This window comes from Alosa pseudoharengus, unplaced genomic scaffold (assembly GCF_046254945.1).
Source record: "Alosa pseudoharengus isolate Yale_2024_CS ecotype anadromous, Long Island Sound unplaced genomic scaffold, YU_APseudo_1.1 YU_APseudo_1.1_scf_5, whole genome shotgun sequence".
NCBI classification, from domain to species: domain Eukaryota; kingdom Metazoa; phylum Chordata; class Actinopteri; order Clupeiformes; family Clupeidae; genus Alosa; species Alosa pseudoharengus.
The window spans coordinates 38,071,839-38,085,184 of NW_027468837.1; the positions used below are offsets into that span (position 1 = coordinate 38,071,839).

The following is a 13,346-nucleotide window of genomic DNA, read 5'->3' on the forward strand; positions in this document are numbered from 1 at the left end:
AAACGCCCTTATATTCAACACAAAAACACACACAGAGAAGCTCCAGTTTCTTTCAGCACAAAACTCCAGAGATTCGACTACACAAAGCTCAGTGTGTGCTGTCACTCCTCAAACCTTCCCCTGGTATTGCTTACTTAGCTGGTCAACGTTTGGCCTGTAGGAGGGTTAAAGGCACAAGGTTAGCTCACTTATCTCCAAGTGCAGGTAGTCGGAGGTGCATTTAGATAATGGCAAACTCTTTAAGGCCGCTTGTGACGGGGCCAGTGGCCCTTTTAAGTCCTTTCTGCACTTATATAAAGCAGCACGGAGCAGTGTGGAGGTGGCGTGGAGGGACTTAACGAGGCTTTGCTAGAGTGCCCTTGTGACGCCCCGTCACTTGCCCTCCCATCACCCAAAAATACCTGCCGAGCCCAGATGCATCAATTATTCATCCAGATACTTCAGACTGTGTGTGTGTGTGTGTGTGTGTGTGACATTGCTGGAGGTGATGCGGGCCTTCCTCTCTAAAGCAGAGAATGCCTCAATAAAGCGCACCCATGTCTTGACTGCAAAGCTAATGACCTTGCCTTTCATCTTATGTTTGTTTATTTGCTTCTTTGTTTGTCCTTTGTGTGTGCGTGTGTGTGCGTGTGTGCGTGTGTGCGTGTGTGCGTCCGTGCGTGCGTGCGTGTGTGTGTGTCTGTCTGGCTGTCTGGTGTGTGGTTCTGTCAGGACGCAGAGTTCTACTCGGTGGACCTGGAGCGGGACAGTAAGGGCTTCGGCTTCAGCCTGCGCGGTGGCCGCGAGTACAACATGGACCTGTACGTGCTGAGGTTGGCCGAGGACGGAGCCGCCGTGCGCAACGGCAAGATGAGGGTACGTCACCGGTCACTTCTTATTCTACACCGGTCACTTCTTATTCTGTCTTCTACCCTCTCACTCTCTACGTCTATCTATCTATCTATCTTTCATTCTTTCTTTCTTTTTTTCTTCCTTTCTTCCAGTTCCACTAGTCTAACTATTATTCCACATTTCTATGGTAACTCTTTATGTTCCCATACGGAGATTCAATTAAATATGACAAATATTTTTAAAGACACTGAAAGCTCACAAAAGCCTTGTTGTCAAGGTATTTGTCTCAGCACAATTCTTTTTTTTTTGTACCTTTTTCTATTTTTTTTTTTAACACAAACGCCAGCAGGTTAATAGAGTGTGCCACATTACAGAGTAGTGGTTTTTTTTATTTCCCTTTTCCAGGGGCCCGCTCGAGGTGTCTAATGTGTTATTTGTAAAGACAGTCTGTGTGTGGGGAGCCTGTCAGTGGGGTTGGAGGGGGGAGGCTGTGGAGGGGGGAGGCTGTGTGTGTGTGTGTGTGTGTGTGTGTGTGTGTGTGTGTGTGTGTGTGGGTCTGCCGTGCGGGGAGGCTGTCAGTGGGGTTGGAGGGGGGGCTTATTACTGGGGCTGGAGATGAGACAGGAGCAGCGCTAGCAGCAGTAGCGGCAGCCGTGCAGCTGTGTGAAGCTGGGCATGTGGAGGTGTCAGTGCCGCGCCTGGGTCTGCACACGGGGGAATTCCCCTGACACGGAACACTGACAGATAACTCCAGGCGTGGAGAGGAGAGAGGGGAAAAAAGAGACAGAGAGAGATTGAAAGGGAAGGGGGAGAATGTAGCTCTCGCTCTGTGCTGTCTCAGGCAGAGGTTGTGGGTGCCAACGGGAAGCCTGTGGGTAATGCTGTGAGTGGGAACAACAAAGAGGATATGTTGTTTTAATCATGTTTATTTCCCCGCTGTCGCTCTCTCTCTCTCTCTTTCTTTCTTTCTTTCTGTCTCTCTCTCTCCCTCCCTCCCTCTCCTTCCCTCTCTCTCTCTGTCTCTGCTCTCTCTCTCTCTCTCCCTCTATCTTTCTCTGCTCTCTGTCTCTTCTCCTCCTCTCTGCTCTCTCTCTCTCTCTCTCCGTCTCTTCTCCTCCTCCTCTCTTCACCTCCTCTCTCTCTCTCTCTCTCTCTCTCTATCTCTCTCTCTCTTTCTCTCCATCTCTTCACCTCCTCCTCCTCTCTCTCTCTCTCTCTCTCTCTCTCCATCTCTTCACCTCCTCCTCTCTCTCTCTCTCTCTCTATCTCTCTCTCTCTCTCTCTCTCTCTCTCTCTCTCTCTCTCCGTCTCTTCACCTCCTCCTCTCTGCTCTCCCTCTCTCCTCCTCCTCCTCCTCTCTTCACCTCCTCCTCTCTCTCTCTCTCTCTCTCCATCTCTTCACCTCCTCCTCTCTCTCTCTCTCTCTCTCTCTCTCCATCTCTTCACCTCCTCCTCTCTCTCTCTCTCTCTCTCTCTCTATCTCTCTCTCTCTCTCTCTCTCTCTCTCTCTCTCTCTCTCTCTCTCCGTCTCTTCACCTCCTCCTCTCTGCTCTCCCTCTCTCCTCCTCCTCCTCCTCTCTTCACCTCCTCCTCTCTCTCTCTCTCTCCATCTCTTCACCTCCTCCTCTCTCTCTCTCTCTCTTTCTCTCTCCATCTCTCTCTCTCTCTCTCTCTCTCTCCGTCTCTTCACCTCCTCTCTCTCTCTCTCTCTCTCTCTCTCTCTCTCTCTCTCTCTCTCTCTCTCTCTCTCTCTCTGCTCCTGTGCTGCAGGTGGGCGATGAGATCCTAGAGATCAATGGCGAGAGCACCAAGGGGATGAAGCACGCCCGCGCCATCGAGCTGATCAAGAGCGGCGGGCGCCGGGTGCACCTGGTGCTCAAGCGCGGCGACGGCTCCGTGCCGGAATATGGTGGGTCAATCTACGAAAACATTCCCTTCTCGCCCCTGTTCACCCCCTGAGGTGCCACGCGGTGGGGGGTGCACGGGGCCCTGTCATGCTGTGGGGCTCTTGGCCTTCCTCCTCCTGCTGCCTTGTGGGTATTTTCTTTCTCTCTCTCTCTCTCTCTGCCATCCTCTTCCTCACGTCTGAGTGCCACGCTGGGATCTGATGGGACACTTGTCGGGTGAGGTCAGGGTGAGGGCGGGTTGGGGCTGTCGTCATTGGCACACGATAACACATCAAGAATCAACATCGAAACCAAACAAAAAAAGATTTTTTTCTTTTTCTAACTGGATATATAGTATGTTTATCGATCTGCAGTCATGCATTTGGATGCTATTTTTAACACTGTACAAAAAAAGAAAAGAAGGAACTTTTGTTTGAGTGCATTTCAATGTCCACAAGGCAGAATTTAGGCAGAATTATCATATTTATAATATTTATTAAAGGTGAATGTAAGCTACTGAGATGGGCCTGTGTGCGGCTCTTAACGGGGTCGGGGGCAAGGAAGCATTCTAGTTACCATGTCAGTGGGAAGCCACATTACTGTACTCCACGTCCTCACAACTGCTCTTGGATCTATGCTCTGCTCACTTACTGTACAATTCTAAGTTAGACTGGAGACAACACTTCTCCCAGGAGACCACCCCCATGTCCGTGTTCCATTTTTGTAATGAAAAAGATCGTTTTTTTTCTATGTGCAGAATCATGAGTTGACCCACTTATTAATCAGAAAAAAAGATATTTCTGCATGAAACTGTCAGTGAAGGTCACAATGTTTTTCTTAATTTTGTTCTTTTTTGTAGGCCATTTTCCATAATATTTATGGAAGACTCATTTCAACTGTATTAATCTCTTGAGTAAACACAATTCATCTTGATGCATTTTTTTTGTTGTTGAAAGTATCAACTTTTTTTGAAGCTTTCATTCATGTATTTTTGTCAAGTTAAGAATGTGATATGACATGTTTTGTCCTGCGCCAATATGACATCTCTGTGAGGTTGTATATTTTTGTAACATTTTGTACTTTTTTTTCCTTTTGCATCCTTCCACATTTCGCTGGTATTTTTTCTTTTCTTTCTGTTTGCAATGTAAACTGCTTCACATGGTGTTCTGTGTGCATCTCACCAGGTCTGTGGGGTTGGACTCCTTATGCTGCTGAGTGTGTGTGTGTGTGTGTGTGTGTGTGTGTGTGTGTGTGTGTGTGTGTGTGTGTGTGTGTGTGTGTGTGTGTGTGTGTGTGTGTGTATGTGGGCTGGGATCCAGTGCTTTCTCTCTGTTACTGTTGATTTTTCACTCAAGGGTGGGGTTATTTCTTGGACAATCTCTATCTTTGATTGACTAATTAAACAAATAAACACCTTTTTCCATTGAAAAGCAAAGGGGATAAGCCTTTATTTCTTCTGCCTGGTGTCTCTCCTCAGTGGTTTAATGTTCTCTGCTCTTCTCCCTGTCTCATTCCTTTGTGTTGGCTTTCACTTTTGTTCTTCTCATTTTATCACTGGGCTCTCTCCTCCTCTTCCTCCTCCTCCTCCTCCTCCTCCAGCGATGGTCGCACCTCACCTTGCCACCACTGCTAGGAATGAAAAGCTTGGAGAGGCCTCGGCCTTTGGAGCAGGCCACAATCAGACCACGGTTTGTAGCTCGCTCTCTCGCCCGCTCGCTCGCTCGCCTGCTCGCTCGTCTGTCCATCCGGCGCCCGCCCGCCAGTCGTGTCTTGTGTGCTCCGGCGTCCATTTGAGTCGCACTGCTGACCTCAGCTCCATTGTGCAGACAAAACCATTCACCCAGAATTCAATGCAGCGCAGTGAGAAAAAAGTGTCTGTCCTCCGCGCTTCCCCTCCCACGTCATCTCCAGCAGTGGGGACACACTCACGCATCCCGCTTCCCCTCCCACATCATCTCCAGCAGTGGGGACACACTCACGCATCCCGCTTCCCCTCCCACGTCATCTCCAGCAGTGGGGACACACTCACGCATCCCGCTTTTATTCAACGTTCAGTTCCGGGTCACAGGGCTTAGAGATGACATGTGACCAATTTGGCTTGTAGATGTATTTTCACTTCTCATTTTTCACATGGTCCCTGTCAATGAGTCCAATTCAGTTTTAAGAAGCATTGCATTGGAGATTATAAAAATAGAATGTATCCAAGTAAACCAATCCAGTTGTATGTAAGCGTATACATTTGGCATACGCAAAGCAGCATACGAAGATGGAAGTCTTTATTCTGTGAACCTATGTTCAAGAAATACTTCACAGACATAATGTCTTTACATTTGTAATGTTAAACACCTCCAATCTACTCTACAATGAAGAGATTTTACATGTTTTGACAACAGATTTGATATTTTATTTAAACAATGGCCTGTGGGGAATTGCATAATGCGAGCATATTTAAGTACTCTACTAATGATATCTTAGGAGTATAGACGTACAAGCGTTTTGAAAAACATGAAGATCTCAAAAAGACATGTTCAGGATTCTTCTGGAAGAAAAACACTATGGGTATGTCTTTGTCAGCCTTTGCCCCCCAAATAATCCAAAGTTTTAATTCTCAGTTAATTTCCTCTCTCACCTACATGTATTAATTTAAGCACCTCAGACTTTTATTAGCTTGTATATCCTCGATAAATTTTCTGTTTTTCAATGAGGGAGCATCATTTTATTGCTGTGACTTTGTACACTCAGGTTTTGCTCAGGAAATTCCAAATTAAATTTTAAGCCCCACCATTCCAAAACTGCATCAAGCCACACTCATACATTATGCACTTCATAAGCCAGTTTAAAAATACCATTCTGGTTTTGTCCTTTGAATGAAACATTTATGCGAGATGAAAAGCATTGCGTGCGCATGCAAAAGCATGAATTAATTGTGATGCCAGTGCTAAATATAAAAACATGGCTTCTGTGTGCTTGATAAAGTGCCTTTATCATTTCTGCTTAATTGGCTTTGGTTTCTTAATACCTAAATACATCTTAGAAAATCCACGATTGAATCTTTTTTTTCCTCTAGCGTGCTTGGGTTTGGGCTGGGGCAGCTCCATGTGTCATCCATCGCTTGTTTGTGCAGACAAACTAACACTTCTCGACTGGCTATCAAAAAAAGAGGATCTGCCAACACTAAATAAGCCTCCACTTGTGCCATCTACTCAAATCCTCTGGCTTTTTTTCCGCCTAGCAACAGTACATCAATTCCCAGTCCATATGTCATGGCTAACGCTGTGTTCTCTCCTCCTGCGTAACTCTCATGTGTGTATTCCAGGTGGCCGTAGCGCCGACGGCCCCGGCACCGGCACCCAAAGCATTTCGGAAGTGAGCGTCGTGCCGACCGACAGTCAGATCCACCCACCATTGGAGTCCAGCTACCCACAAGACTTTCACGAACCATCCCAGAAGGAGAACAAGCGAGGGGCAAGGGACACTGGCAAGACGACGACCAAGAAGAAGGAGCACGGCCAGAGCTCCAGCCATCACCATTCCAACCACCGCCACCGCTCGCCGGACAAGAATAGCAAGAGCAAGGGCAAGAAGAAGGAGGACAAGAAGTCCAGCGGCGGGCACTCCCGCAGTCACGGCCGCAGCCACCACCACAACAGCCACCACCACAGCAGCCACCACCACAGCAGCAGCCACCACCGGAGGCATCGCTCCCCGGACAAGGGCCGGCGCACCCACAGCGCAGAGAACACCCTGGACGGCCGTCACGGCGGAGGACGCGGCCGCTCGCCTGGCAGACACCACCACCACCACAACAACAACCACCGCCACCACTCCTCACCGCACCGCCACAGATCTCCCCACCGGGGCCGATCTCCGTACCGGGGCCGATCTCCGTACCGGGGCCGGTCCGCTTACCAGGGACGCACCGCTCACCGCTCCCCTCACCGGCACAGCTCGCCTCACCGCACCCAGTACCAGTCTCCCAACCGGTACCGAGCGCGCTCAGTGGACCCCTACGCCGATCGGGTGGACAACACCAAGCCGGAGAAGGAGGAGGAGGTGGCCCTGAGGGAGCCTCCTCCGCCCATGCCGTCCTCGCGGTCGGAGAGCGTCCTGACGGAGGCGGCCGCCCTGGGCCGGCTGAACCGCGGGGACACCCTGCAGCGCGACGTCTCCAGCCTCCTCCGCGATCCCTCGCCCGTGGGCGGCGGCGGCGGCGGCCTCCTGAAGGACCCCGGCATGCGGGACGCCATCGAGAGGGCTTACCGAGACGCCGTGGAGCGAGAGCGCGAGCCCCTGACCCTGCCCAGGGAGCGGACGCCCAACAGCTCCGCCGCGTACAACCGCTACAGCACGCTGATGCGGGGCCGCTCTCCGGAGAGGGAGGACTCGCGGCTCGGGTCCCCAGGGACCCGCTACCGGACACGCAGCCTGGGGAGGGATCTGTCTCCGGAGAGGAGCTACGCGTATGTGGAGGAGGAGGAGGAGGATGATGATGATTACGAAGACGTGGAAGAGACGCCTGACTACTACAGGGTGCCGAGGCCCACCTTCGGCCGTGTGACCAACACACTGCCGGAGCCTAAACCTAAGCCGTACAAAGACAACTCCAGAGACCTCAGCATCTGACCAAGCCTCTCCGCAACCCTCTAAGGCTCCCTCCCACTCAGCCGACCCCACCGAGTGCCCTCCTTCATCTGTGGGGCACAAGGACCCTGGAGAAACTAATTCACCCATAAGACATCCATGATCTTCGTGCTCCTTAACAGAGATTCAGAACTTTGAAAACCACTGGAAGAATGATAATAGGGTCTTTTTTTTCCGATTTGATTATTCAGGTTTAGGTGGTGATCTTTTTCTTTTAATTTCTTTCCTGCTAAAGGTGATCCATGAAGTTAACAAATATGTACAAAATACAATTATGTGCCTAACAGAACCATTATTGACCTTTTCGTTGGATGAGAGACAGGCTTTTTAACTGCTGTCTGACTCATTGTTTGTTTTCCTCTCCAAAGGACCTGTTCATGCACCAACCAGCTCTGTTAGTGGTGCTCAGACATAATGCTGTGCATGTCCTTACAGTCTTGGTGTCTTTCTTTTTATCTTTCCCCAGTGCCACTGTTTTTTTAACATTGGACCAGAGTATAGCACAAGCCTGCATTTGTTTGTATATTTTTGACAGTTTGCAGTATGTGTACATTCAGAGGTGATCATTTTAAATGAATAAAGGGAAAATAAAATTATGATAATGTTAAAAATAAAAAAAATAATATATTAAAAGAAAAGGTTTGTCATGTTTTTGTCCAGAAATATTTATTACAGTGGTGAAGAAATTGAGCCATTTCAAAAGAAGTTTTAAGGAACTTTATCCTATTCCTTGTTCCTTTTTTTTTTTTGGAGGAAAACGGCCAAGAACAAAGAGGTCTTTATCTCCTCCCGGTTCAAAGGAGAGGAGTCTCGCTGCTGCTCGCTCTGACTCCTACTCATTAAAATCCCTGTGGGATCCTCTGCCTGGCTCCCCTCTGTGACAGGAGGAAAGTTTGTCCCCCAGATGAACACCGTAAAGGGGCTTGAAGCCACAGAGGCCGTGCGCTACTCTGAGCCATCAGACGGGAGAAACGTGAGCAGATAGGCAGTGAGGGTGACTGGTGTAACCAGCACACTTTAAAGGAAACTTCTGGATTTTCTCAATATGGAGCCTATTTTTAGGCCTTTTTAGGTAGAAGTAGGGACATAAATCTAGCATTAGACCAGTCCAATGGGTTCAGTATTGAGTTAGGAAGCTACAGTATCACAGCCAAACAACTATAATGGATATAATGGTTGGCAGGTGTGCAGGTCAAAGTCAACAGCTAGTTTTCACCATTGATTTGCTCAAAATGTTTGCAAAAAAACCCAGAGACAATTATGTCTGTTTACCTCCAAAACTGTGAAGAGACTGTGACTTCATTTTTTGTAGTTCTGTAGTTTCACTTTTTGTTTCTGTGGTGCTCAATTGGCTATGGGCCAATTTCAAATGTTTTTTAAAATGTGGACCTAAAAAGATTAAATAATAGTGCCGAGGTTGAAAACTTGATGTTTCCCTGTAATCCTCCTTGACCATAATCACCCCTTAAATTGTGGGAATGTTGCCTTTACAGGTGAGGTGCTTCAGCTGACCTCTCCCGAAACGATCCAGTAGTTCATTATGTTCTATGATCGAGCCCATGAATGATTTGATTCTATTTAAAGGATGAAAAGGTGCCATTTGGTTTTGTGAGAATATTTAGTTAGTGTTTGAAACCTCTTCCACATTCAATTCAAAGATGTGATAACTAAGTAAAAATATAAAATGTGAAACCCTTCAACAAAGCCCTGCCTGCTTAACCAACCATTTGTTGCTATGGTACAAACAGCAATTTCCAACTAATCTGTAGTTGATAATCACCCACATATGTGATTTATATATCACTCAAAGTTTGTAGTGTATCCTAGACCTACCGGTACTTTGTTCATCTCAAAGGTCTTCAACATTAATTCACATTACAATTTGGTTGGATGACCTTTTTATTCATTAGCACTTCGAAGACAAATTACCACTTCGGAAATTAATCTTGTGCAAATATCTTAGCAGGGCAACTCTGGTCCCGGAATAATCTGTGATTCACACAATGTAAGAGAACATGGAACTGAATAATGCATAACTTGCCTCTGCTACCAGATTTCTCTGCTGAATTTCAGCATCGCTATTAGATGAAAAATATATGTAATCAAGTTATGTTACATAAAACCCAGATGATGACATACAGACAATTCATCACGCAAGCTCTGAAAGGTAATCAAATTTGTGCTAACGACATCATCATCAACAGCGGCAGAGGTTGTAAGGGGAGGGTGGCAAGGGGGCTCGCTGACCTTGATGTGCATTCCCTTGTTGTCATGGAAACACATGAAAGGTTCCTGTACTGTTCAGTCAAACACGATGAAAGTGGAGATGACATGTATTTTCTTCTGGGTAGAGCTCCATGCTTTAGCAACCGAAGGAATCACTAGTGATTAGTCAAAAATGGCTCTTACTAATGAACTGGAAGCATGAAACGTATGCAAGCTGCCTCTGACTGTTAGATCTTAAACCTGATGGCAGACCAAAAAGCTAGACTAGGCCTAGGCTATTGAGGCAAGACACATCCACCAAGCTGTGCTATCCACTCAAGCATCTGACCATAACTCATTCAAGTTTTTTTTTTCCCCCTGACTATGAATGAGAACACAAGGCGTATATATAAGCAGGCATTGTATTAATTGTATTAATTGTAATGTATTAATCATTCATATATTGTATGTTCTCTGCAGCTAATTTCTATTCAGAATATCTGAGTTTCAGAGTATTGAAGAGTAATGATGGGGCTCAGCTGAGAAGGTGAACCCAACCCCCCCCCCCACACACACACACACACACACACACACACACCTCTAAATTGGAGAGTTGCAGACATTGTGGATATGTATTCTCCTTTATCAAGGCAAGACCATGTGACCATGCAGAGACTTGGAATTTGTTTTCAGCTAGAGATGAAGAATTCAGGGTTGCTATAGCTACCTGTAAGTCATTATCACAGACTTCAGAAGATGTTTGTTTTCTTCTCTTCTCACACACCTACAGAACCACAAAGATCTTTAAATGTGGGAATGTGTAGAATTGGAGTCCATGTGCAGCAGCCTACAGGTTTACCACAAAGATCTTTAAATGTGGGAATGTGTAGAATTGGAGTCCATGTGCAGCAGCCTACAGGTTTACCACAAAGATCTCTAAATGTGGGAATGTGTAGAATTGGAGTCCATGTGCAGCAGCCTACAGGTTTACCACAAAGATCTCTAAATGTGGGAATGTGTAGAATTGGAGTCCATGTGCAGCAGCCTACAGGTTTACCACAAAGATCTTTAAATGTGGGAATGTGTAGAATTGGAGTCCATGTGCAGCAGCCTACAGGTTTACCACAAAGATCTCTAAATGTGGGAATGTGTAGAATTGGAGTCCATGTGCAGCAGCCTACAGGTTTACCACAAAGATCTTTAAATGTGGGAATGTGTAGAATTGGAGTCCATGTGCAGCAGCTTACAGGTTTACAGGAAAGATCTCTAAATGTGGGAATGTGTAGAATTGGAGTCCATGTGCAGCAGCTTACAGGTTTACAGGAAAGATCTCTAAATGTGGGAATGTGTAGAATTGGAGTCCATGTGCAGCAGCTTACAGGTTTACAGGAAAGATCTCTAAATGTGGGAATGTGTAGAATTGGAGTCCATGTGCAGCACATTCCATGATTCTGCCACACTGATTTTCCATCCACACATTCCAAGCATCTTTATAGATGTGATGAAGGCTAATCACCGAAGCATTCCATGATTCTACACACTGTTTTTCCATCCACACATTTCAAGCATCTTTATAGATGTGATGAAGGCTAATCTGCAAGGTTTCATTGTTAATTTTTAATAGGGGAATCTTCATAACCAGTGTAGCTATTAATGTGACATTTTACCTCCCCTATGAGCAACATATGGAAAAATCTGGTCGTTAGGATCAAACATTAGATACATTTTTTCTTAAAATGACCTTAGACTGACAATGAATTACAATCTTGCTATTTGCCCACAGCCCTTCAAAGAGAGGATGTGCAGTTGATTTCACATGACAGATTAGCCACTCTAAAAGCTTTTGAAATTCCATTAAAAACTTCAGTCTAAAAACCAGTGTTCTAGTGTCATCACACAAGTCTTACCCCCTGTCAACAGACAAAAAGGCCTTTTCAGGACACGGCTGGATGAGCGCCACCTCTTTATTACGAAAAAATAGGTTCAATCCAATGACTTGCCGGATGTAAAATCACGCAAACAACAATATCTATGTCTTTTATAGTCAGACGGTTTTGAGCTGGGCAGATTCACAAACTCCATTCACACAACATGCATTTCACCTTCCAGACTTCCAGTCTTTAGCAGAACTGAATGGATGGATTCATTCCATCATATGAGTGAAATCATCTCCCAGTTGTAGTGTGTAGCATTGTTAGTGAGGCTTTGCAGGTCGGTGACTCTGTTTCTTCACGCTGGGGACACCGAGGTGGACGAGACGGAGGAGGCCTCGGTCTTGGACGCGGACGCGGTAGAGGCGCCCTCCTCCTCCTCGAAAGGGTTCTTGCCGCAGAACAGCGTGGTGACCATGCAGTGGCGGAACTGCTTGTTCATGCACACGTAGATGAGGGGGTTGTAGAGCGCCGAGCTCTTGGCGAAGAAGGCAGGCACCGTCATGAAGATGGGTCCGAAGTAAGTGCCCTGGTGCATGAAGATGTACCAGGCCACGCTGGCATAGGGCACCCAGCACACCAGGAAGGAGATGACCATGAGGACGACCATGCGCGTGACCTCGCGCTCGGCCCGTTGCGTGGTCTCGGACTCCTGCTGCTGCGCGGCGGCCGCCTTGACGGTGCACACCAGCCGTCCGTAGCAGAAGCCGATGATGAGGAGGGGGATGCTGAAGTGCACCACGAACATGTAGACCACGAAGGACTCGTTGTTGATCTGGGGCTTGAGGGTGTAGTAGTCGATGCCGCAGGAGCACTGCAGACCCTCGGGGATGTAGCGCGACCAGCCGACCAGCGGCGGCACCGAGCAGGTGCCCGCCATCAACCAGGTGAAGGCCACGCCCGCGACGGCGTGGTTCTCTCCGAAGCGGAAGTCGCTCACGGGCTTGCAGACAACCACCCAGCGCTCGACGGCAAGCACCACCAGTGACCAGAGGGCGATCTCGCCGCCGTGCGTGGCGAAGAAGCCCTCGAGGTTGCAGCCGAGGCGGCCGAAGACGAAGTAGCCGTGCAGGGACGTGTACATGGTGGTGGTGAAGCCGCCCACCACCATGAAGAGGTCCGCCACAGCCAGGTTGAGCAGGATGTAGTTGAGCGGCGTCCGCAGCCTCTTGTGCTGGACGGTGACGTACAGCGTGAGGAAGTTGATGGGGAAGCCGGTGAGGATGAGGAAGAACATGTACGCGGCCATGCAGGCGAAGGCCCAGGGCTCCGCCAGGTAGAACTGCGGGTACTCGTACGGGCTGCGCACCAGTCCGGTCAGGTTGGACATGGGCACGTAGAAATCCGGGCCCTCTGTGCCGTTCATGACTGCCGAAGGTCCTCGACCTGGTCGCCCAGGCGGTCTCGATGGCTGCCGAAGGTCCTCAACCTGGTCGCCCAGGCGGTCTCGATGGCTGCCGAAGGTCCTCGACCTGGTCGCCCAGGCGGTCTCGATGGCTGCCGAAGGTCCTCGACCTGGTCGCCCAGGCGGTCTTGATGGTCCGATTGGGCGCAAGGATGCGTTGTTCCTCCAAGGGCCTTCGAGGGGATGAAGGTGCCAAACCGATCTGGTTGGTCAGCATCTGGAGATTTAGGCCATGTGAGGGGTAATCCAGCCGCCACAGCCAATGGGGTGAGTGTATCTTGAGGCATCATTTGGGTTACACCTGTCATAATCAGTTAGCTTGAGGAGATCATATCTAATCTTCCACAGTGGATTATGGAACGACTCAGGTTCTCTCTGAAGAAAGTGAGAGAAAGTGAGCATGTGAGAATAAACTGTCTAACATTGTGAGAATAAGTTGATGGGGTT

At 48.1% G+C, this 13,346-nt stretch overlaps 2 protein-coding genes across 7 annotated transcripts in view; one reads left to right on the plus strand and one right to left on the minus strand.

Moving 5' to 3' along the window:
- The window catches only part of magi1b (membrane associated guanylate kinase, WW and PDZ domain containing 1b), a 132,508-nt gene extending 124,541 nt beyond the window's left edge, over nucleotides 1-7,967 (plus strand). For all 6 annotated transcript variants that reach the window (XM_076268852.1, XM_076268854.1, XM_076268853.1 and 3 more), the window contains 3 exons: nucleotides 712-855; nucleotides 2,602-2,740; nucleotides 6,034-7,967. In XM_076268852.1, coding sequence (XP_076124967.1) covers nucleotides 712-855; nucleotides 2,602-2,740; nucleotides 6,034-7,340 — 1,590 coding nt within the window. In that variant the 3' untranslated portion in view covers nucleotides 7,341-7,967. The remainder of the gene's footprint in view (nucleotides 1-711; nucleotides 856-2,601; nucleotides 2,741-6,033) is intronic.
- A 3,764-nt stretch (nucleotides 7,968-11,731) lies between these two features.
- Nucleotides 11,732-12,872, minus strand: rhol (rhodopsin, like). The gene has a single exon (XM_076268867.1). The coding sequence runs from the start codon at nucleotides 12,858-12,860 to the stop codon at nucleotides 11,793-11,795; it is 1,068 nt and encodes a 355-aa protein (XP_076124982.1). The 5' UTR covers nucleotides 12,861-12,872; the 3' UTR covers nucleotides 11,732-11,792.
- Nucleotides 12,873-13,346: the final 474 nt, after the last annotated feature.